Genomic DNA, 22,783 nt, shown 5'->3' with positions numbered 1-22,783 from the left:
GTGAACTATGAGGGGGGATGGGGGAGAGGTAATGATGATGGGGGGGAAGAAGGGTGGTAGAATAACAGTTGGGGATAGTGAGAGAGGTGGACAGATTGATGGGGTGGGGGGGGGGGGGCGGGGGCAGGAGGATAAGTGAGGGAGAGACAGAATGACAGGATGGAACCTAAGATGTTTATTTTCGTAGGGAATCCATGGACGATGCTAATCTCCCATGAGACCACCTCTTGAAAGCACCCATTAACAACCCATAACACCATTTCAAACCTGTACACCATTAGCTTGAAGTGAATCATTATACATTCTGCAACAGAATGTTTGCTAATACCATTTCTCACCCTATCTGTTCACATCTGGTAAGTGTAATTAATCCTTAATTACACGAAGCTTAGTGGAAAGCTTAATGCTATTACTCACTCATCTTAAAGTTTTCACATTTCATAAAGCTTACATATTAGCACATTTGTTTTCATAGTACCCAGGTACTCACAAGTCAAGCCTGGCCTCGGGCCGGGCTTGGGCAGTAGAACTCCCAGAACCCCCATCAACCAGGTATCAACCAGGTATTAAACGGGTATCAGACGGGTATCAAACAGGTATTAAACGGGTATCAGACGGGTATCAAACAGGTATTAAACAGGTATCAGACGGGTATCAAACGGGTATTAAACGGGTATCAGACGGGTATCAAACAGGTATTAAACAGGTATCAGACGGGTATCAAAAGGTATTAAACAGGTATCAGACAGGTATTAAACAGGTATCAGACGGGTATCAAACAGGTATTAAACGGGTATCAGACGGGTATCAAACAGGTATTAAACAGGTATCAGACGGGTATCAAACAGGTATTAAACAGGTATCAGACGGGTATCAAAAGGTATTAAACAGGTATCAGACGGGTATCAAACAGGTATTAAACATTTATCAGACGGGTATCAAACAGGTATTAAACGGGTATCAGACGGGTATCAAACAGGTATTAAACAGGTATCAGACGGGTATCAAACAGGTATTAAACAGGTATCAGACGGGTATCAAACAGGTATTAAGCAGGTATCAGACGGGTATCAAACAGGTACACATTGAGTTGCGGGTCGGATTTTCATCACTATCTCTTAGATGGTCTTTAATACTCTCTACGTAAGGAGGGTGATATAAGGCTTGCCTGTTGGGGGGGGGGTGTATTGGTGGTTATCTGAGCGGCAGGGTGGTGGAAGGGGTTAGCTTACGGGCTATTCATGCCCGTGCCGCAACTTGTGGTGGCTTAATCTTCATCACTCTGGATGGTTAGGTAAGAGGTGGTTGTACATTAAGAGGTATGGTAGTTTTGTTAGATTAATTTTTTTTTTGTAAATTTTGCCCCCCCGAGGGGCGAGTTTATTGGGCAGCGTCACTCATCTTGTGAGTGGACACACCGCCATAGTGACAGTATTGGGCAGCGTCACTCATCCTGTGAGTGGACACACCGCCATAGTGACAGTATTGGGCAGCGTCAGTCATCTTGTGAGTGGACACACCGCCATAGTGACAGTATTGGGCAGCGCCACTCATCCTGTGAGTGGACACACCGCCATAGTGACAGTATTGGGCAGCGCCACTCATCTTGTGAGTGGACACACCGCCATAGTGACAGTATTGGGCAGCGTCACTCATCCTGTGAGTGAACACACCGCCATAGTGACAGTATTGGGCAGCGCCACTCATCCCGTGAGTGGACACACCGCCATAGTGACAGTATTGGGCAGCGCCACTCATCCTGTGAGTGGACACACCGCCATAGTGACAGTATTGGGCAGCGCCACTCATCCTGTGAGTGAACACACCGCCATAGTGACAGTATTGGGCAGCGCCACTCATCTTGTGAGTGGACACACCGCCATAGTGACAGTATTGGGCAGCGCCACTCATCCTGTGAGTGGACACACCGCCATAGTGACAGTATTGGGCAGCGACACTCATCCTGTGAGTGGACACACCGCCATAGTGACAGTATTGGGCAGCGCCACTCATCCCGTGAGTGGACACACCGCCATAGTGACAGTATTGGGCAGCGCCACTCATCTTGTGAGTGGACACACCGCCATAGTGACAGTATTGGGCAGCGCCACTCATCCTGTGAGTGGACACACCGCCATAGTGACAGTATTGGGCAGCGCCACTCATCCTGTGAGTGGACACACCGCCATAGTGACAGTATTGGGCAGCGCCACTCATCCTGTGAGTGGACACACCGCCATAGTGACAGTATTGGGCAGCGCCACTCATCCTGTGAGTGGACACACCGCCATAGTGACAGTATTGGGCAGCGCCACTCATCCTGTGAGTGGACACACCGCCATAGTGACAGTATTGGGCAGCGCCACTCATCCTGTGAGTGGACACACCGCCATAGTGACAGTATTGGGCAGCGCCACTCATCCTGTGAGTGGACACACCGCCATAGTGACAGTATTGGGCAGCGCCACTCATCCTGTGAGTGGACACACCGCCATAGCAGCATGTACAACACTCCCCAATAGGAAGAAAACCCGCTGGGTTGTTCATCCTGTCACTTGTACCCAGACACAGCTGGGACTTGCTTAACTGTCTCAAGTGAACAGCTCTAAGATGGGTGGTTGGAGGGCTGTATTAGAGGGTGGCTAGATGGTTACAGGAGAGGGTTGTTGGATGGTTATTAAAGTGGGTGGTTATAGATAGAGGAGAAGGTGGGTGGTTGTGGTAGGGGTGGGTGGTTGTGAGGGAGCCATCATGCTAAGTTATGTAAATATTGTCCACTGATGTTGGCCCGCACCAGAGTCTAGTAATTACTGCCACCATTAACTCTATGGATAAGACTGGATAAGTTTAGATTTAGGAAAGACTTGGGTAAATACTGGTTCAGTAACAGGGTTGTTGATTCGTGGAACCAATTACCGCGTAACGTGCTGGAGGTGGGGTCCCTCGATTGTTTCAAGCGCGGGTTGGACAAGTATATGAGTGGGATTGGGTGGTTATAGATAGGAGCTGCCTCGTATGGGCCAATAGGCCTTCTGCAGTTACCTTTGTTCTTATGTTCTTATATGCTACCACTAGTAGCATAGAGTTAATGGCTCTATGCTGCCATCCTCCTCTACCTGATCCCATGCCGCCTACTCCCTCCTACCGCCTATCCTAGTTGTGCAGTTAGTCAAAAATGCATGTCCAGTTTGTGAGATATCATGTGAGCAGAATGTGTGTGTTGGGTTCGTCCTGTCCATACCGGGCCATCGGGAATCGAACGCCGACCTGCAAAGACACAAATGCGAGTGAAAGTGTGTGAGAATGAGAACGAGAGAGAGCAATCCTCGCCTCGCTCATAATATATATATATATGTACCAGAGAGCCTGAGTTAGCCTGACTCATGCAAGAGGGGCAGCTCAAGGCTCTGCAATATTGCACACATCTTATATTTACTATGATTTGTGGACCTGTGTCTCCCCCCCCCCCACCCTTACACCCCCCCCCCCAGTACCAATTACCTGTAACACAAGGTCATCTTTGTACCTTGTACCTGCGTGTGTAAGGTCAGTAATTTCTGCAACTTCTGCAACCAAGACTGTTTTGTATACACAATAATATTGGTTCACTCCTTGTCTGCTCAGTGTGTGTATATATATATATATATATATATATATATATATATATATATATATATATATATATATATATATATATATATATATATATATATATATATATATAATTCTTCCTATTTGTGTTGGTACCTATTATTCGTCTTGTGTTCTACTGTGTCGCCAGAGAATGTTTGACACTTGTCCTGAACGATGCGTCCCTTTGGCGCCAAGAATGCCGGCGGGTGTTTGGGAGGGGAACCTTTTGTTTGGTGAGCGAGACATGTGCTGCAGATAACCTGGGTTAATAGCTCGTGTGATGGTGCTGGTGAGGAGAGAGAAAACACTCCCAGAGATGCTGACGATACGGCAGATGAGAGAGAGAGAGAGAGAGAGAGAGACAGACAGACAGACAGACAGACAGACAGACAGACAGACACACACACACACACACACACACACACACACACACACACACACACACACACACACACACACACACACTGTGTGTGTGTGTGTGTGTACTCACCTATTTGTGCTTGCGGGGGTTGAGCTTTGGCTCTTTGGTCCCGCCTCTCAACTGTCAACCGGTTGATTGATTGACAGTTGAGGCGGGACCAAAGAGCCAAAGCTCAAACCCCGCAAGCACCACACACACACACACACACACACACACACACACACACACACAGTAGAGCCCAATAGACTCAAGAATCTGTTGTATCCTGATCAGGGAGGATTGACTGGGCGCCAATCCTTAACTGTAGCCTCTGTTCCCCCAGCAGTGAATGGGTACCTGGTTGTTAAACGATTTGGCGGGTCGTATTCCGGGGGAAAGTTAGGATTAAGGACCTGCCCGAAACACTACACGTGCTGATGGCTGTACAAGAATGTAACTACTCTTGTACAGATAAAATAAAATATAATATGTACCGGACCAACCGGGCTGTAGTGGATATGTATTGAGCGATGGACAGCTGCAAGCAACAGCCTGTTGGATCAAGTTATCACAAGTCGAACATGGCCTCAGGCCGGGCTCGGGGAGTAGAAAAACTCCCAGAATCCTCTCCAGGTAAACTCCAGGTAAGCTCACAATGTGTCATAATGTACAATAAAGTTTACAATTAAAAATAGAGAGGGGTAGACGCAGATATACACGTTTATTGTGGTTAGCAATTGGTATGACTAGGGTGTGGATCACCTAATTCCTCCAGGCTTCAGTGGAAGGTTGATAGTTTCAGTTGGGTAGCAGTTAGGTGCTTTTGGAATCCTTCCTTAGTGCTGCTCATCTGTTGATAGAGCTAACGTCTTCCACTCTGGGGGGGGAGGGGGTTGGAGGTTCCTAGTGCCCAAGTGAATGTAATTACCCATGTTTATTGTGGTTAGTAATTGCTATGACTGGTTGACCAGACCACACACTAGAAATTGAAGGGACGACGACGTTTCGGTCCGTCCTGGACCATTCTCAAGTCGATTGTGAATCGTAGACAATCGACTTGAGAATGGTCCAGGACGGACCGAAACGTCGTCGTCCCTTCAATTTCTAGTGTGTGGTCTGGTCAACATACTTCAGCCACGTTATTGTGACTCATCGCCTGCTATGACTGGTGTGTAGAGCACCTAGTTACTCCGTGCTCAAGTGGCGCCTCAAGGAAGTCTGTAAAACACTTTTTGAGTAAAAGTTTAGTAGAACTTCGGGTTCAACTCTTTTGACCATGTCGTAGCTCAGTCGGTTAAGGCAGCGTCTGGGATGCTCTCGGACGCAGGTTCGAATCCTCGTCACGGCCCTTGTGGATTTGTTCACTTTTTGAGTCAAACTTTGAACGTAATTAGTTCTGGTTATGTTAGATGTAATGTTGTTATAATTGGATTACTAGATCACTGCTGACAGGTAATTACTTTACCTGTCAGCATTACCTGTCAGTAATTACTTTACCTGTCCCGTTGGCCTCATATATTGTAGTAGAAAGAGCCTGTCTGCAGTGGCCCAAATTTGTACCCAAGACACAGACCCAAGACACAGACCCAAGACACAGACCCAAGACACAGACCCAAGACACAGACCCAAGACACAGACCCAAGACACAGACCCAAGACACAGACCCAAGACACAGACCCAAGACACAGACCCAAGACACAGACCCAAGACACAGACCCAAGACACAGACCCAAGACACAGACCCAAGACACAGACCCAAGACACAGACATCTTGTTTTCACTGCTTAATTCCTTGTGATTTAACTCTCCAAATATCAGTACCTGGTTGATGGGGTTCTGGGAGTTGTTCTACTCCCCAAGCCCGGCCCGAGGCCAGGCTCGACTTGTGAGAGTTTGGTCCACCAGGCTGTTGTTGCTTGGAGTGGCCCGCAGTAGTTTTCCTCCTTGTGTTCCTTGTGGCTTGTACTTTTTTTTTTGTCCATAATCTGTAGGCTTAGGCCTCCTGACAGTATGCTTATTCTCTTGGCATGTTTTATATATTGGACCAAGTTATCTCAAGTCGACCCTGGCCCCAGACCTGGCAAGGAGGAGTAGAAGAACTCTTGAAACCCTCTTCAGGTATGTTCCAGTTAACTGCTATTACCAGTTATCAAATAACCCGCAGTTTGTTTCCCTGTAGGGCATGAAGGCCACTCTCTCTCTCTCTCTCTCTCTCTCTCTCTCTCTCTCTCTCTCTCTCTCTCTCTCTCTCTCTCTCTCTCTCTCTCTCTCTCTCTCTCTTTATGAGTGTGTTATCTTCCACACTATCTGCTAGTTTCTTGGGGACACTAGTGCGTGTTGAGCGTAATAGCTTTGTCTCTACCATTGCAATAACCTCAGGTTTTGTTCAGGATTTGTTTCATGTACTCTTTTCTTTCAAGTATACTCTTCTTCTCTCTCCTTGTACTCTTTTGTACTCTACAAATGTACTCTCTTCATGTACTCACTTGAACACTGTGAGAGGTCTGGAAGATATTCTACACATTAGGTGAATAACTGGGCAACCTCTTGCAATGTTCAAGAGCGAGAACTTGATAAACACCTCCGAAAGATACCTGATGAACCAGCCTGTGATTCATGCGTCAGGCTGCGAGCAGCCGCGTCCAACAGCCTGGTTGACCAGTCCAGCAACCTGGAGGCTTGATTGGGGGAGTTCTGCTGTGTAAGTTTTCTGCTGTGGTCATGGTTTCTGCTGTGTTAATATCATAGACATCAACCAGTATCCTGGTGATATAAGGTTGGCTTGGCTTCTTGCAGGGTCGAAGTTCAATTCCCCGATGTCCCATGCGTTTTGGGCGCTGAACCTGTAGTTTAAATATTGCCGAGTTCGAGAGTTGATGCACTCACCAAGCTCCTTGTCCTCGTATCCCAGCTCCTTGTCCTCGTATCCCAGCTCCTTGTCCTCGTATCCCAGCTCCTTGTCCTCGTATCCCAGCTCCTTGTCCTCATATCCTAGCTCCTTGTCCTCGTATCCCAGCTCCTTGTCCTCATATCCTAGCTCCTTGTCCTCGTATCCCAGCTCCTTGTCCACGTATCCCAGCTCCTTGTCCTCGTATCCCAGCTCCTTGTCCTCATATCCTAGCTCCTTGTCCTCGTATCCCAGCTCCTTGTCCTCATATCCTAGCTCCTTGTCCTCGTATCCCAGCTCCTTGTCCTCGTATCCCAGCTCCTTGTCCTCGTTTCCCAGCTCCTTGTCCTCGTATCCCAGCTCCTTGTCCTCGTATCCCAGCTCCTTGTCCTCGTATCCCAGCTCCTTGTCCTCGTATCCCAGCTCCTTGTCCTCGTATCCCAGGATTTTCATGAAGGGGGTCTTAAATATTGCGCTTGCGGGGGTTGAGCTTAGGCTCTTTGGTCCCGCCTCTCGACTGTCAATCAACTGAGTGTAGAATGTGGGAGTGTAGGTGCGTTTAGTGGTGGCGTGCGTGTGCGTGCGTGTGCGTGCGGGCGTGTATGTGTGCGTGCGTGTGTGTGGGGGGGGGCATGTGCGGCAGGGCGTGGCCTTTCTGTGTACCAGTGGTGGCTGTTAGTCTGTGGCCTCCAAACTTGGTACATAGCAAATGGTGTAGAGAAACCGCGCCCTCTGTCGCTACTCCGCCTCCTTCAGCCGGCACGCCTACAGGAAGATCTCTGAAGGGTTGTGAAGGGGTCTGGAGGTCTGTGAAGGGTTCTGGAGGTTTGTGAAGGGTTCTGGAGGTTTGTGAAGGGTTCTGGAGGTCTGTGAAGGGTTCTGGAGGTCTGTGAAGGGTTCTGGAGGTCTGTGAAGGGTTCTGGAGGTTTGTGAAGGGTTCTGGAGGTCTGTGAAGGGTTCTGGAGGTTTGTGAAGGGTTCTGGAGGTTTGTGAAGGGTTCTGGAGGTCTGTGAAGGGTTCTGAAGGTCTGTGAAGGGTTCTGAAGGTCTGTGAAGGGTTGTGAAGGGGTCTGAAGGTCTGTGAAGAGTTCTGGAGGTCTGTGAAGGGTTCTGGAGGTTTGTGAAGGGTTCTGGAGGTCTGTGAAGGGGTCTGAAGGTCTGTGAAGAGTTCTGGAGGTCTGTGAAGGGTTCTGGAGGTTTGTGAAGGGTTCTGGAGGTCTGTGAAGGGTTCTGGAGGTCTGTGAAGGGTTCTGAAGGTCTGTGAAGGGTTCTGGAGGTCTGTGAAGGGGTCTGAAGGTCTGTGAAGAGTTCTGGAGGTCTGTGAAGGGTTCTGGAGGTTTGTGAAGGGTTCTGGAGGTCTGTGAAGGGTTCTGGAGGTCTGTGAAGAGTTCTGGAGGTCTGTGAACGGTTCTGAAGGTCTGTGAAGGGTTCTGGAGGTCTGTGAAGGGGTCTGAAGGTCTGTGAAGAGTTCTGGAGGTCTGTGAAGGGTTCTGGAGGTTTGTGAAGGGTTCTGGAGGTCTGTGAAGGGTTCTGGAGGTCTGTGAAGGGTTCTGGAGGTCCGTGAAGAGTTCTGGAGGTCTGTGAAGGGTTCTGGAGGTCTGTGAAGGGTTCTGGAGGTCTGTGAAGGGTTCTGGAGGTCTGTGAAGGGTTCTGGAGGTTTGTGAAGGGTTCTGAAGGTCTGTGAAGGGTTCTGAAGGTCTGTGAAGGGTTCTGAAGGCCTGTGAAGGGTTCTGAAGGTCTGTGAAGGGGTCTGGAGGTCTGTGAAGGGTTCTGAAGGTCTGTGAAGGGGTCTGGAGGTCTGTGAAGGGTTCTGGAGGTCTGTGAAGGGTTCTGAAGGCCTGTGAAGGGTTCTGAAGGTCTGTGAAGGGTTCTGAAGGCCTGTGAAGGGTTCTGGAGGTCTGTGAAGGGTTCTGAAGGTGTGTGAAGGGTTCTGAAGGTCTGTGAAGGGTTCTGAAGGTCTGTGAAGGGTTCTGAAGGTCTGTGAAGGGGTCTGAAGGTCTGTGAAGAGTTCTGAAGGTCTGTGAAGGGTTCTGAAGGTCTGTGAAGGGTTCTGAAGGTCTGTGAAGGTTTCTGAAGGTCTGTGAAGGGTTCTGAAGGTCTGTGAAGGGTTCTGAAGGTCTGTGAAGGGTTCTGAAGGTCTGTGAAGAGTTCTGAAGGTCTGTGAAGGTTTCTGAAGGTCTGTGAAGGGGTCTGAAGCTCTGTGAAGGGTTCTGAAGGTCTGTGAAGGGGTCTGAAGGTCTGTGAAGAGTTCTGAAGGCCTGTGAAGGGGTCTGAAGGTCTGTGAAGGGTTCTGAAGGTCTGTGAAGAGTTCTGAAGGTCTGTGAAGGGTTCTGAAGGTCTGTGAAGGGTTCTGAAGGTCTGTGAAGGGTTCTGAAGGTCTGTGAAGGGTTCTGAAGGTCTGTGAAGGGGTCTGAAGGTCTGTGAAGGGTTCTGAAGGTCTGTGAAGAGTTCTGAAGGTCTGTGAAGGGTTCTGAAGGTCTGTGAAGGGTTCTGAAGGTCTGTGAAGGGGTCTGAAGCTCTGTGAAGGGTTCTGAAGGTCTGTGAAGGGTTCTGAAGGTCTGTGAAGGGTTCTGAAGGTCTGTGAAGGGTTCTGAAGGTCTGTGAAGGGTTCTGAAGGTCTGTGAAGGGTTCTGAAGGTCTGTGAAGGGTTCTGAAGGTCTGTGAAGGGGTCTGAAGCTCTGTGAAGGGTTCTGAAGGCCTGTGAAAGGGTCTGAAGGTCTGTGAAAGGGTCTGATGGGTCATTAAAATATTTAATTACCTGTTGATGAGTTTGATAGTTCTCCTGCCACAGCTAAGCCAACATGGGGCCAGCCTTCCGTGGTGATTGCCTAGCTCTTGAGGCCATCTGTTTTCGTAACCCGCAAGACCACTGGCTAACCATCACAGCCAGACTGATCCCGTAACTCCAGCAGAGTTCTTGGAAGGAGCCAGTCAGTGGGGGTATTCTCGTCTCCCCCTAACCCACTTCCCGTGAAGAACTGCACATTCACTGGAGAATATTGCCTCAACAGAGCTAAAAGAAAGTTTCTAGGAAATGTAAAGCCACTCATGTGGGGGATTTTCTATTAGCTGTTTCTAATGCTTGGACAACTGCTTGGTCAGTCTGGCCCTTATTTTTATTTTTCCTACCACAGACGTGGCCACACTTTTACAATGCTAACCAGTGCATCTTATATATATATATATATATATATATATATATATATATATATATATATATATATATATATATATATATATCCTCCTGGGATAGGGTTAGAGAAATAGGGGAGAGACTAGTGGTGATGGCTAGTCACTTTTTTTTTGGGGGGGGGGGGGGAGTAAAGAGGAAGGAGAGGCATAGGTGAAGGGAAGTATAGAAGTGGGAAATACAGTGAGAGGTATGAAAGCAGGCGGGCTGTCCGCCTTGCTGACACCATGTGTGGGTGTTGGCAGCTAAGCTAAGCTGGCTCCCTCTTGTCAGGGAGCTGTGTGTGAGTGAGAGGTTCTTCACATGTGTTTCACCATATATGGATGTCTATAGATGAATACTGTGTAGTATTTATATATACACACTCCCTGATGCAGAGGCAACGTATCCTAGGGATAGATATGTGGGAGAGGGGGGGAGGGGGGGGGGCGGCAGGCAGGGACGGGAGGATAGGAATATTAGGGGTTAGGTGGGGGGGGGGGGGTTAGGGGGGTGGCTAGGGGGGTTGAGAACCAACAGGCAGAGCGGCCAACTACCTCTCAAGGTCACACCGCAAACTATCCCACAATTATCCTTCCTCCTATCCTTCATTCCTCCCATCCTTCCCCCTTCGGTCTCTCCCAATTCCTGTTTCTCTTCTACCGTCATTCGTGGCTTTTCCTTCATATTTTCCGTTCTTCACTTATTTTCTCTCCCTCTCCCACTGTCGCACTATCTCTCCCTCCCTTTCAGCCCTCCATTTGGCCCCTTCCATTCCCCTCTCTTTATCTCCTCTCTCTCTCTCCCCTCTCCTTATCTCACACCTCGGCCCCTATTCTACATCTGGACGTAGAAATATTGTACACACTTTTAGCTATTTTTTGAGTGCATTTACAACCATATTGAGTGAACAGTGCGTGTGTCCTTACCTATTTGTGCCTATATACTCGGGGTTCAGCTCTTGGACCCCGGCTTTCCAGCTCATGGTCGTCTTAAACACTAAATATCTACATTTTTCCTGTCAAATCTGCTTTTGAAACTTTTATGCTATTATTTGTTCATTCCAGCTTCATGTATCTCTTTTGTTGAATATTTTCTCATCTTTTAGGCCTCTGTAATACTTCATACCACCGCCCACGGGATGGGTATGGGGTGCATAATAAAGAAAGAAATTGAAATTGTTTTTTTGGCCTATGGCTTGCCTTTAGCTGCCAGCCATGTTTTCATTTAAAATTTAAAATTTTGCCCCGAGGGGCGAGTTTATTGGGCAGCGTCACTCATCCTGTGAGTGAACCCACTCGCGTGCAAAGATCCTTTACCGCTAGAATCCACTCTATAAGGCCTATTAATTATTGGGACCGATTAAAAGTTATAAATCTGTTATCTAGAGCGCAGGCGAGAAAGATACGTAATAATCTACACGTGGACAGTATTAAGAGGGGCTGGTCCCAAACCTGCACACAGAAACAACACCACATGAGACCAGAAGACATGGCAGGATGTGCAGAATACCCCCGTTGAAGAGCAGAGGTGCAACAGGTACTCTGAGAGAGAACTATCAACATCAGAGGCCCGAGACTGTTCAACACGCTTCCACTACACATAAGGGACATAACTGGCCGACCCCTCACAGTGTTCAAGAGAGAACTACCAACATCAGAGGCCCGAGACTGTTCAACACGCTTCCACTACACATAAGGGACATAACTGGCCGACCCCTCACAGTGTTCAAGAGAGAACTATCAACATCAGAGGCCCGAGACTGTTCAACACGCTTCCACTACACATAAGGGACATAACTGGCCGACCCCTCACAGTGTTCAAGAGAGAACTATCAACATCAGAGGCCCGAAACTGTTCAACACGCTTCCACTACACATAAGGGACATAACTGGCCGACCCCTCATAGTGTTCAAGAGAGAACTATCAACATCAGAGGCCCGAAACTGTTCAACACGCTTCCACTACACATAAGGGACATAACTGGCCGACCTCTCACAGTGTTCAAGAGAGAACTATCAACATCAGAGGCCCGAGACTGTTCAACACGCTTCCACTACACATAAGGGACATAACTGGCCGACCCCTCAGTGTTCAAGAGAGAACTATCAACATCAGAGGCCCGAGACTGTTCAACACGCTTCCACTCAAGAGAGAACTGGATAAGCACCTCCAAAGGATACCTGATCAACCAGGCTGTGATTCATACGTCAGGCTACGAGCAGCCGCGTCCAACAGCCTGGTTGACCAGACGACCAACCTGGAGGCCTGGTCGGAAACCGGGCCGCGGGGCTGTTGATCCCCGGAAGCTACACAAGGTAGGTAGAAGGCACCTAGATGTTGATTAAGGGGATCAATGGCCTTCGTGGCCGAGGCCTACCCGGTGGTGGCCTGATCAACCAGGCTGTTGGACGCGGCTGCTCGCAGCCTGACGTATGAATCACAGTCTGGTTGATCAGGTATCCTTTTGAGGCCGCATCTCCACTATATACCGACCTGGTCTTCCTCGTGACCTCTCTCCTCTTACATTACACTTCCTTGTGTTAAAACCAAGAAACCACTTGATATTAATCTTGCATCTAGTGGTGGTGGTCCCGGCACCAGTAGGATCCAAAACCTTTACCGGCATGAACATTGTGACGTCACGGTGACGTCACACCTCGTCCATATCATATAAAACCATCTTTTATATCCTGTTTTCCTAAGGTTCGATTAGGAATGGATTAGCCTGGCCTAACCTAACCTAGGCTACATCAAGCTAGGCTAGGTTGAGGTGAGTTAGGTTGGTTTCAAGAACAGCGATGACGTAGACGGTGCATAGTTTTGTCAGGTCATAGACCCCACTCCAATCAAGAGTTCACAGTCCTGATCTCTCTGAGCTCCGCAGCATCCTCGGAGGCTGCTAATGGCTGGTGATGAGTTATCTCCCGCGTCAACCCACCCATCTCTTTCCTGTAATATGTCTGTTGCTCGATCATAGAAACTGAGTAAATTCGATACACAGGATCTTCCAGATCGAAAACCATACTGTCTGTCTGATATTATATCATTTCTCTCCAGGTGTTCTACCCATTTAGTTTTAATTATTTTTTCCAATATTTTGACTATTACACTTGTCAATGATACCGGTCTATAATTAAGGGGGTCTTCCCTGCTTCCACTTTTGTAGATTGGAACTATGTTAGCCTTTTTCCACACATCAGCTACAACTCCTGTATACAGGGATGCCTGAAAAATCAGTTGAAGAGGAATGCTGAGCTCAGGTGCACATTCTCTCAGAACCCATGGTGAAACTCCATCTGGACCAACTGCTTTGTTCTTATTTAGCTCCTTGAGCATTTTTTCCACTTCGTCTCTGGACACCTCTATGTGCTCTATGTTGTTCTCTGGAATTCTTATTGTATCTGGTTCCCTGAAGATTTCATTTTGTACAAACACACTTTGGAACTTTTCGTTAATGTTTCACTCATTTCCTTTTCATTTTCCGTGAATCTATTTCCCATTTTCAACCTCTGAATATTATCCTTTACCTGCAATTTGTTGTTTATGAATTTATAGAACAGACCTGGTTCTGTTTTGCATTTGTCTGTAATCCCTTTTTCAAATTTCTTTCTGCCTCTCTCCTCACTGCCGTGTAGTTGTTTCTCGCATCTTTGTATCGCTGGTATGTTTGGGGGTTCGGCCTCTTCCTGTATTGATTCCATTTTTGTGTCTTTTGGTCTCTGGCCCTCTCGCACTTTCTGTTGAACCAATCCTGTTTCTAGTTCGGCTTCTCTGTTTTGGTATAAAAAATTTGTGCCTTTATCATATATTTCACAAAACCTGACATGCATCTCATTCACTTCCTTGCCTAGCAACATGTCTGTCCAATTATACTCACTAAAAAGTTTTCTAAGGTTGCCATAATGTCCTCTCCTAAAGTCAGGTTTTTCATTTGCATCGACCGTCATATTTTCTTCCAGATTATAACGCATTGCATACTTTATTCCCAAAAAGACATGGTCACTTTTACCCAAGGGAGGAAGGTACTGAATGTCAAATATTTCTTCCTCCTTCCTGGTAAATATCAAATCTAGCATGGAGGGGACGTCCCTTCCCTCATCCTCGTAGCTTGTTTAACATGTTGATTCAAGAATGTTTCCAGGATAACGTCTACAAATTTACAGGTCCAGAAATCTTCTGTTTTAGCTTCACATGCTTCACAGTCTATGGATTTCAAGTTGAAGTCGCCGACTATCAACAGTCGTGAACTATCGTTATCCGCTCTCGCTGTGATCTCTCTCATTATTGTTATAAGACCTTCTCGTTTACTATCTAGCTCCTCCTTTGACCATGTGCTGCTTAACGGTGGACTATATGCTTTTATGATCATTAGTTTATCATCCTCATGGCAGATCTCTAGTGCTATTATGTCAACTTCTTGTGGATTGGCAGTCACTATTTCGTTCACCTTTAGGTGTTCTTTCACCAGCACAGCAACGCCACCGCCTTTCCTGATTTTTCTGTCCCGTCTCCAAATTGAGTAGCCCCTTGGGAATATGACCTCATTTAAAATAGCATCTTCAAGTTTTGTCTCCGTGAGTGCAACAATGTCTGGTGTCTACAGCTATATTATATCACTTAACTCCAGTATCTTTGATCTTACTCCATCTATGTTGGTGTATGCAATCTTGAGGAACTTGTTCCCCCTCTTCTTATTTTTCACTCCCCCTTTCTCTAATGATTTTGTTGGTTTGCCTTTATGTACCACTTTACTGTTCTGCCTACCCCTATCACTTTGTAGAAAAAAGAATTGATTTCTTCTTCATTCCTACTCTCATTTAAACGTTTTGCCTCGGCGAGGTTCAGTTTCAGCTTCTCTCTATCTTCTTTTGAAAGATCTCATCTTAATGACCACACTTTCCCATCCTCATCACTTTGTAATTTTCTAGCATTCCTTAATACTTCTTCCATTTGTTTGGTACCATTTAGGGTGATCCTCAAAGGTCGATCTTTCCCTTTTACATATCTGTCTATTCTCCTGTAGTCGCAGACATTCTCTATGGTTGTAAGACCTTCCACGAGTCTGGGGTATGTCCTGCATCCTGGCGGACAGCCTGTCTCAGTTCATTGCTCTGTTCGCAGATTGGCCAGTCGTCGCCGACTCGTTTCATTGGCTCTGCCGAATGTATGGACTCCTGGCCATGGACATCTTCGCGTCGGCATGGTCTCGGCGTCGCCCATTCCATGTGGTGCCCTTACCCGCCTGCGAGGCGTTCACGGTGGATGCCTTTTGGCAGGACTAGTCGAGGTGGGGGTATCTGTTCCTCTTCTCCCGGTCCAGCTGTTGCTTCGGGTTCTGGCTCGGTTGGAGTCTATTCCCAAGGAGAATTGTCCTCATGGTCTCTTGGTGGCCGGCCCAGCTTTATTTTCAGAGGCTGCTTGATAGGTGTCCGAACCTGGGGTGTTTTTCTCGCCGCTCAGCCTCTTTTGGTAGGTCGGACTGGTCCTGTACGTGACTGGTTCGGCCTTCTCCTCGGCTCTTTGCGTCTGGTAATTTGACGCGGGTGTATCACCATCTCTATGGTGATCAGGTGGCTTCGTTGATGGTGTCCGACCTGCGAGCTTTGTCTCGGCGACAGTATGACGTTCCTGGTGTTTCTATTCACCTTTTTCTTGCTCTTTGTAGGTTGTCTTCTCTTTCACATCGGGTGTCTTGTCCTTTCTTGGGTTTTCAGGACTACAGTTATTGATGTTTCATACTGTCGCCTCGTTTCGTGTGGCGCTGGCGGAGCCGCTCCGGCTTGCGTTCATGGTGGACGTCACATAGAGCACATAGAGGTGTCTAGAGACGAAGTGGAAAAAATTCTCAAGGAGCTCGGTAAGAACAAAGCAGCTGGCCCAGATGGCGTTTCACCATGGGTTCTGAGAGAATGTGCATCTGAGCTCAGCATTCCACTTCACCTGATCTTTCAGGCATCCCTGTGTACAGGAATCGTAGCAGACGTGTGGAAACGGGCTAACATAGTTCCAATCTACAAAAGTGGCAGCAGGGAAGACCCCCTCAATTATAGACCTGTATCATTGACAAGTGTAATAGTGAAAGTATTGGAAAAGCTAATCAAAACTAAATGGGTAGAACACCTAGAGAGAAATGATATAATATCAGACAGACAGTATGATTTTCGATCTGGAAGATCCTGTGTATCGAATTTACTCAGTTTCTATCATCGAGCCACAGAGATATTACAGGAAAGAGATGGTTGGGTTGACTGCATCTATCTGGACCTAAAAAAGGTTTTCGACAGAGTTCCACATAAGAGGTTGTTCTGGAAACTGGAAAATATTGGAGGGGTGACAGGTAAGCTTCTATCATGGATGAAAAATTTTCTGACTGATAGAAAAATGAGGGCAGTAATCAGGGGCAATGTATCGGAATGGAGAAATGTCAAAAGTGGAGTACCACAGGGTTCATTTCTTGCACCAGTGATGTTTATTGTGTACATAAATGATCTACCAGTTGGTATACAGAATTATATGAACATGTTTGCTGATGGTGCTAAGATAATAGGAAGGATAAGAAACTTAGATGATTGTCATGCCCTTCAAGATGACCTGGACAAAATAAGTATATGGAGCACCACTTGGCAAATGGAATTTAATGTTAATAAATGCCATGTTATGGAATGTGGAATAGGAGACCATAGACCCCACGCAACCTATATATTATGTTTGAAATCTTTAAAGAATTTTGATGAAGAAGAGATCTCGGGATGGTTCTTGATAGAAAACTATCACCTGAGGACCATATAAAGAATATTGTACGAGGAGCCTATGCCACAAGAGGTCATAGATTTAAACTAGCTAAACACAGATGCCGAAGAAATATAAGAAAATTCACCTTCGCAAATAGAGTGGTAGACGGTTGGAACAAGTTAAGTAAGAAGGTGGTGGAGGCCAAGACCGTCAGTAGTTTCAAAGCGTTATATGACAAAGAGTGCTGGGAAGACGGGACACCACGAGCGTAGCTCTCATCCTGTAACTACACTTAGGTAATTACATCCGCCCCGTTCCGTACGCTTTCTCGTGTTTTGTTTCACCTCCAGCCTGCTCATGCGTCGCCTAAGCCATCCTGGTCCTTGATCAGGGTGCCCTCTTATCATCTTCTCCTCAGTTTGTGGTTGCCCCTTCGGTTCAAGTTTGGTTTTCATAGGCCATATTTTGTTGGCATGGGCCTCTGTGGGTAGGGTCAGGGAGCTTCCAGCTCTCTTCTGGTGCAGGGGTTTCTGCTCTTTGGTACTGGTGGTAGGTTTGTACGTTTGCAGCCTTTCTCCGTCCTTCTGGTGACGGTCGAGACGGCTGCTTTCCGGAGGGGTACTTGGGTTATTGATGCTTGATTGGTTCAGCCGGGGGTGCGTTCTGTGTTGTCCGGTTGCGCCTCTTTGCTGTTACCTGCATACCGTGTCTGGGGACGCACTTTGGGTTGATCCGGTTCCCCTCGTTCCCTGTTTCAGGGCTCGGGTCTCCCAGGTTGTCTGCAGAGTTTTCAGCCTGCGGCCTATCCTTGCGCCCGTGCCCTTTGGACGTTTGCAGCTTTTGCTGCCGTGTTGGTGATGTCTAGCACTCATTTCGGGCGCGAGGATTTGAGGGTCGCACAGGGTCCTGGCCGCCTGTTCTTTGTGTACGTGCCTGCTCCTGTGCGTTCTTGTTGCCTTGGGTTGCAGGTTGCAACCTGTTGTCTCGGTTTTGCCACCATCTGGTCACCATTTGGTCCGGGAGACATCTCCCGTCACGCTGGGTGCAGTCGCACCTCCACAGATCTCCAGTATCATCTATTGATACTGGTGATGGCTCAAAAGGGCCACCACTTACGAGCTATTCATGCCCGTGCCACCTTTTGGGTGGCTTCATCTTCATCTTAACACATTCACAAGGGAGACATCTCCCGTCATGCAGGGTGCATTCACACCTCCACAGATCTCCAGTATCAGCTCTTGATACTGGTAATGGCTTAAAATGGCCACCACTTACGGGCTATTTATGCCCGTGCCACCTTTTGGGTTGCTTCATCTTCATCTTAACACATTCATAAGGGAGACATCTCCCGTCATGCAGGGTGCATTCGCACCTCCACAGATCTCCAGTATCAGCTCTTGATACTGGTAATGGCATAAAAGGGCCACCACTTACGGGCTATTCATGCCCGTGCCACCTTTTGGGTGGCTTAATCTTCGTCAATCAATCAATCGGTTTTGCGTTGCAGAGTTTGTGGCGGCCACCTCCCGGGTCAGCCCTTTCTTTTCCTTCTCTTTGGCTATGAAGCTCCAGGGAGCCATAGGGGCTCCCCACAGAAAATCAGCATTGTATGTAATGAAACGCCATTTTCTGGGTGAGCCCTAGAGGCTCCCTGGCAACCCTCCCTCCCACCGGTCGGCTTTTTTTTCGCGTTGGTTAAAGCTTAGCTTCCGAATTGATGCTAGGCAGCCGGCGTGGTGAGGTCCGGGGCTTCCCCCTTCCCCTCTCGGGGCGGGGAGGATGCGCGGACGATCGGCGCAGCAGTAAAGTGTGATGTTTGCTTGTTTCCTTGGGATTGTAGGGAGTTTCTATCTCTCTGTTCAGTTTTATGTTTTAGTTTTTTACCATGTGGGGTTTGTTTTGTTATGTCTACCTTTCTGGGTGCCTAACCCTGGTCAATGGCAGATAAGGAAAACCCCAACCACAAGGGGGTTTTCCAGGGCCATTGCTCCATGAAACCTCTCTGAAGGGGCCAGGTTCTGGTGCTGATCCCTGGTAGGTCTGAACTCCTTAGCTAATGTCCCGGTCTAATATAACATACATTAGCCCGATAAGCTTCAGGGAGCCTCCGGGGCTCCCCACAGAAAATGGCGTTTCATTACATTCAACGCTGGTTTTTTGGACTCGTTGGTTCTCTTCTGTGCTTCTTTTTGGTTTTCGATACTGTCTCATTCTTTTGTTATTACTGTCTCCACTCGATTATCCGGACTATATGGGAAGGACCCCCAGCCAGATATTCACGTGTTCTAGAAAATGGTACTTTTTCATCTCTGAGACCAAAAGTGACCATTTCCAATTATTTTTATACTACAAACAACATAATTTGAATTGCCTTACCACATATAATTATTAAATATTCAACTAGAAACCTTAACTTACCTTCTTGGTGTTCGTCTTCTTGATTGATGCCACACATCTTAAACTTAAGAATTCTTAACAATTTACGTAACCTATACTAACACAACATTAAAATTAACACTTAAAATTACTGTACAGTTCATTAAGCAAAGTTAGTTTTGACTGCCAGCTGCTGAAGCCTCACTGATTGAAGGCATTTAGCTTGCCTGTGACACCTCACTTGTTGAAGGCGCTTGCTTGGGCCTCACTTGTTGAAAGTGCTTGGCTTTGCCTGTGACACCTCACTTGTTGAAGGCGCTTGCTTGCTTGCGCCTCACTTGTTGAAGGCGCTTGCTTGCTAGCGCCTCACTTGTTGAAGGCGCTTGCTTGCTTGCGCCTCACTTGTTGAAGGCGCTTGGCTTGCCTGTGAAGCCTCACTTGTTGAAGGCATTTGGCTTGCTTGTGATGCCTCACTTATTGAAGGTGCTTGCTTGTGCCTCACTTGTTAAAGGCACTTGGCTTGCCTGTGATGATGCCTCACTTGTTGAAGACATTTGGCTTGCCTGTGACGCCGTACTGGTTGAGGTGTATAACACGTAACTTGTCTTTAATTGTTAGGACAACTTTCTTCCTCTTAACACCTCCAGAACGATTGCTGCTGCTACCAGACATAGTCTTGGCCAAAAATGTTCAAAGTTACTATGAAAAAAAACTTATTTAAAAAAATATTTCACTAACGGCACGGCACACGAGGAATGGGAGTACATGGGTTGACCAGTGTTAGACGGGTCCACTTGGGGTAGCTATAGCACGTTACGTAGGCCAATATTTTTGAAGGAAACTTCTGCCTGTGCTTATTGTTTTTAGGAAACTTATATTTGTTATTACATAATTACTAGTATTTCTTTTGTTTTTGGCTATGATGAATTGTTCTAAAATTAATGGTAATTCCTGTACCCAGGTGGTCCCTCCCGATGCTCCCCTCCCACCCCACCCCTTCCTCCACCATGCGTCTCAAGCCACAGCCAGACGGGATTAATACGGTATGGCCCGTATTAATCCCGCTTTCATATCTTTCTATGAAAGATATGAAAGTGGGATTTCATATATTTCATATCTTTCATATCTTTCTATCTTTCATATCTATGCTATGGCCTGCATAGCTTTCATATCCGGACAATTCAATGCTTATCCGGCTGACTGTCAGGATAGTGTAATATCGGCAGCAAATTAACCGGCTCCGAGTTTTTATCCGGCTCCCACGGACATTTTGGCCGGATATTGAGATAACTTTATCCGGTCATGATTTTGGCCGTATAAGGGCGTTTTCCGGATGTTCGAATCCCGGATAATAAAGTGTGTACAGTATATCTTCTTTCTGTGCTCTGTCTAGGCACTGCTAATATTCCTTCAATACTCCTCGTTGGCGCCCCTCCCTGCCGGGCGGGGTTGTGCTGTTCGGACCCCATGCGTCCTGCGCATGCGCTGTGGGGGTTTGTTTTGTTATGGACAGTGTACACAAGTGCTGGTGTTCCGCGTCCTTTTTCTCTCGGGTGCTTCACCTCTCTCGCTCCTCTCATCTCTCCAGTCCGTGTCCCGTAGATACTGTGGGTGTTCAGGATTACCAATATGGGGAAGGCGCCTTGTTTTCTCTACATATGGGGGCGCCGCGTTCGCCTCTGCCCTACTCTTCTGCATGTGCGGCTCTGGCCTTATTCCACTGGCGGTGCTCCCGGAATATTCTTGGCTACGATGTGTTGTGACACGTTCTTGCCTATGCTCTGCAGGTGAGTTTATGCGGTCAGGCGTCTCTTTTGGCCAGGCACTGGTTTCTGGTTTTTGCGTGCATGTTGGGGGTTGGTTGTGGCATTTTGTTTGGCCCCTTGCGTGCTTCTTCCTGTGGCCTTCTTTGTTCGTCTGTGGCAACTTATATTGATTTTGTAACTAGCTCTTTAAGATTGTAACTTGCTTGGCTCAGTGAATTGTGTGGTTCAGTCCCTGAGCCCATTGTGTGCGTTTGTGAAACTTTCCACTGCCGCCCACTGGATAGGTGTGGGGTGCACGGTACATGAACTCGATTAACACTCTGTTAGTAATTCCTAATTGTCTTTAATTGTTAGGACAATCTTCTTCCTCTTAACACCTCCAGAACGATTGATGCTGCTACCAGACATTGTCTTTTCCAAAAATGTTCAGAATTACTATAAAAAACTTATTTAAAAAAATATTTCACTAATGGCGCGGCACACGAGGGATGAGGGCACATGGGTTGACCATGTGCTGATTTGTTACATGGTGGGGCATGGCCACGTCTTTTGTGGTCTTATTTTGGTCACTTATTCCTTGACTGTCTTGCAGTGCCTGGCTTAGCCCTTCCATATCCATTCGATTCTCTGTACTCACCTCGTTGTCCTCACCTAGTTGTGCTTGTGGGGGGGTTGAGCTTTGCTCTTCAGTCTCGCAAATCGACTGTCAAACGCCTAACATCGATGTGGCCTCTGTGTGTTGTTGGTCCTGTCCCTTTCGTTCCCATTGCTGCTTGTCTTCCTCGTTCCTCATCTTCCTTCTACACTCTTGTCCCTGGCTGCTGGTGCTGGGGCTGTTTTTCTAGTCCGTATGGCTTGTTATACTGTATCTGATTCAGGTCATTTGACCTGCAGGGTGATATGTGAGGGGTAGTTGGGTTGTTTTGTGTATAGGTTCCTTATCAGGGCTTGACGTCTGCGAGAAGCCCTGAGCAAGTTAGTTTACACTTGTTTGTGTTGCGATAACTAAGTGTCACGGGATGGAATAGTTTTAATGTTACCTCGCCCCTCTCGTTACACATCGTTGTGTGGTTTAGTATGTGCTTCTTGGCTCTCCTATTGCTAGGTTGGACTTTGTCGATGTTCAGTTCCCTGCTTTTGCACCACCCCTTTATTTGGTTCTTTCCAGGCTTGCCGGGTTTGGGTTCCTGGTTCCTGGCTTACCCTGCCAGTTGGCATTTTCCGGATCTCGCGGTATCACTTCTCATGAGTCTTGCATTGGAACCACAGTGTTTCCAATCTCATGGCGCGCTCGCTAGCATTGGGAAGTTTTCTGTACGGCAGACGTTGCTTCTCATTCCTTGCCAGCTTGGGTTCCGGCTCTGCTTGCTCGGTAGTTGCACCTGAGGTTTTCCCGTGGCTCCGCCTCTTCCTATGCTCGGTCGGTCCATGGCGGTGCTGGTTCAGTTCTGCCTCGAGTATCTCACTATCTGTTGGTGGTCAGGTGGCTTCGTTGATGGTGTCCCACCTGCGTGCTTCGTCTTGGCGGCGGTGTGGGGTTTTCTTTGGCGGTCCTTCCTTTTTCTTTCTGTCCCTTTGTCGGTTTGCTATGTTTTCTTGGTGTGGTCTTGTCCCTTCTCTTGTAGAGGTTTAGGGCCGTCATCTTGCCACATACGGTCGCCTAGTCTCGTGCAGTACTGGCGGAGCCGCTCCAGGTTGCTTCGGTTTTGGTGTTGTCTCTGCACTGCTTTGCGAGTCGTCTCTGGCGTGGTTCACCTGTGGCTTGCTCTTGCGATGTTTGAGCCGTCCTGGTTCTTGGATTGCATGCTCTTTTCTCAT

At 47.5% G+C, this 22,783-nt stretch overlaps 1 protein-coding gene across 1 annotated transcript; it reads right to left on the bottom strand.

Moving 5' to 3' along the window:
• Positions 1-6,654: 6,654 nt before the first annotated feature.
• Positions 6,655-22,783, bottom strand: LOC123750041 (mucin-6-like). The gene is made up of 3 exons (XM_069315081.1): positions 22,620-22,783; positions 7,645-9,637; positions 6,655-6,876 (listed from the first exon to the last, which is right to left on the bottom strand). The coding sequence occupies exons 1-3, from the start codon at positions 22,781-22,783 to the stop codon at positions 6,655-6,657; spliced, it is 2,379 nt and encodes a 792-aa protein (XP_069171182.1).

This window comes from Procambarus clarkii, chromosome 80, assembly GCF_040958095.1.
Source record: "Procambarus clarkii isolate CNS0578487 chromosome 80, FALCON_Pclarkii_2.0, whole genome shotgun sequence".
In the NCBI taxonomy this organism is placed as follows: domain Eukaryota; kingdom Metazoa; phylum Arthropoda; class Malacostraca; order Decapoda; family Cambaridae; genus Procambarus; species Procambarus clarkii.
Note: the sequence above shows the minus strand (reverse complement) of the source record. Positions and strands in the feature narration are given on the sequence as shown.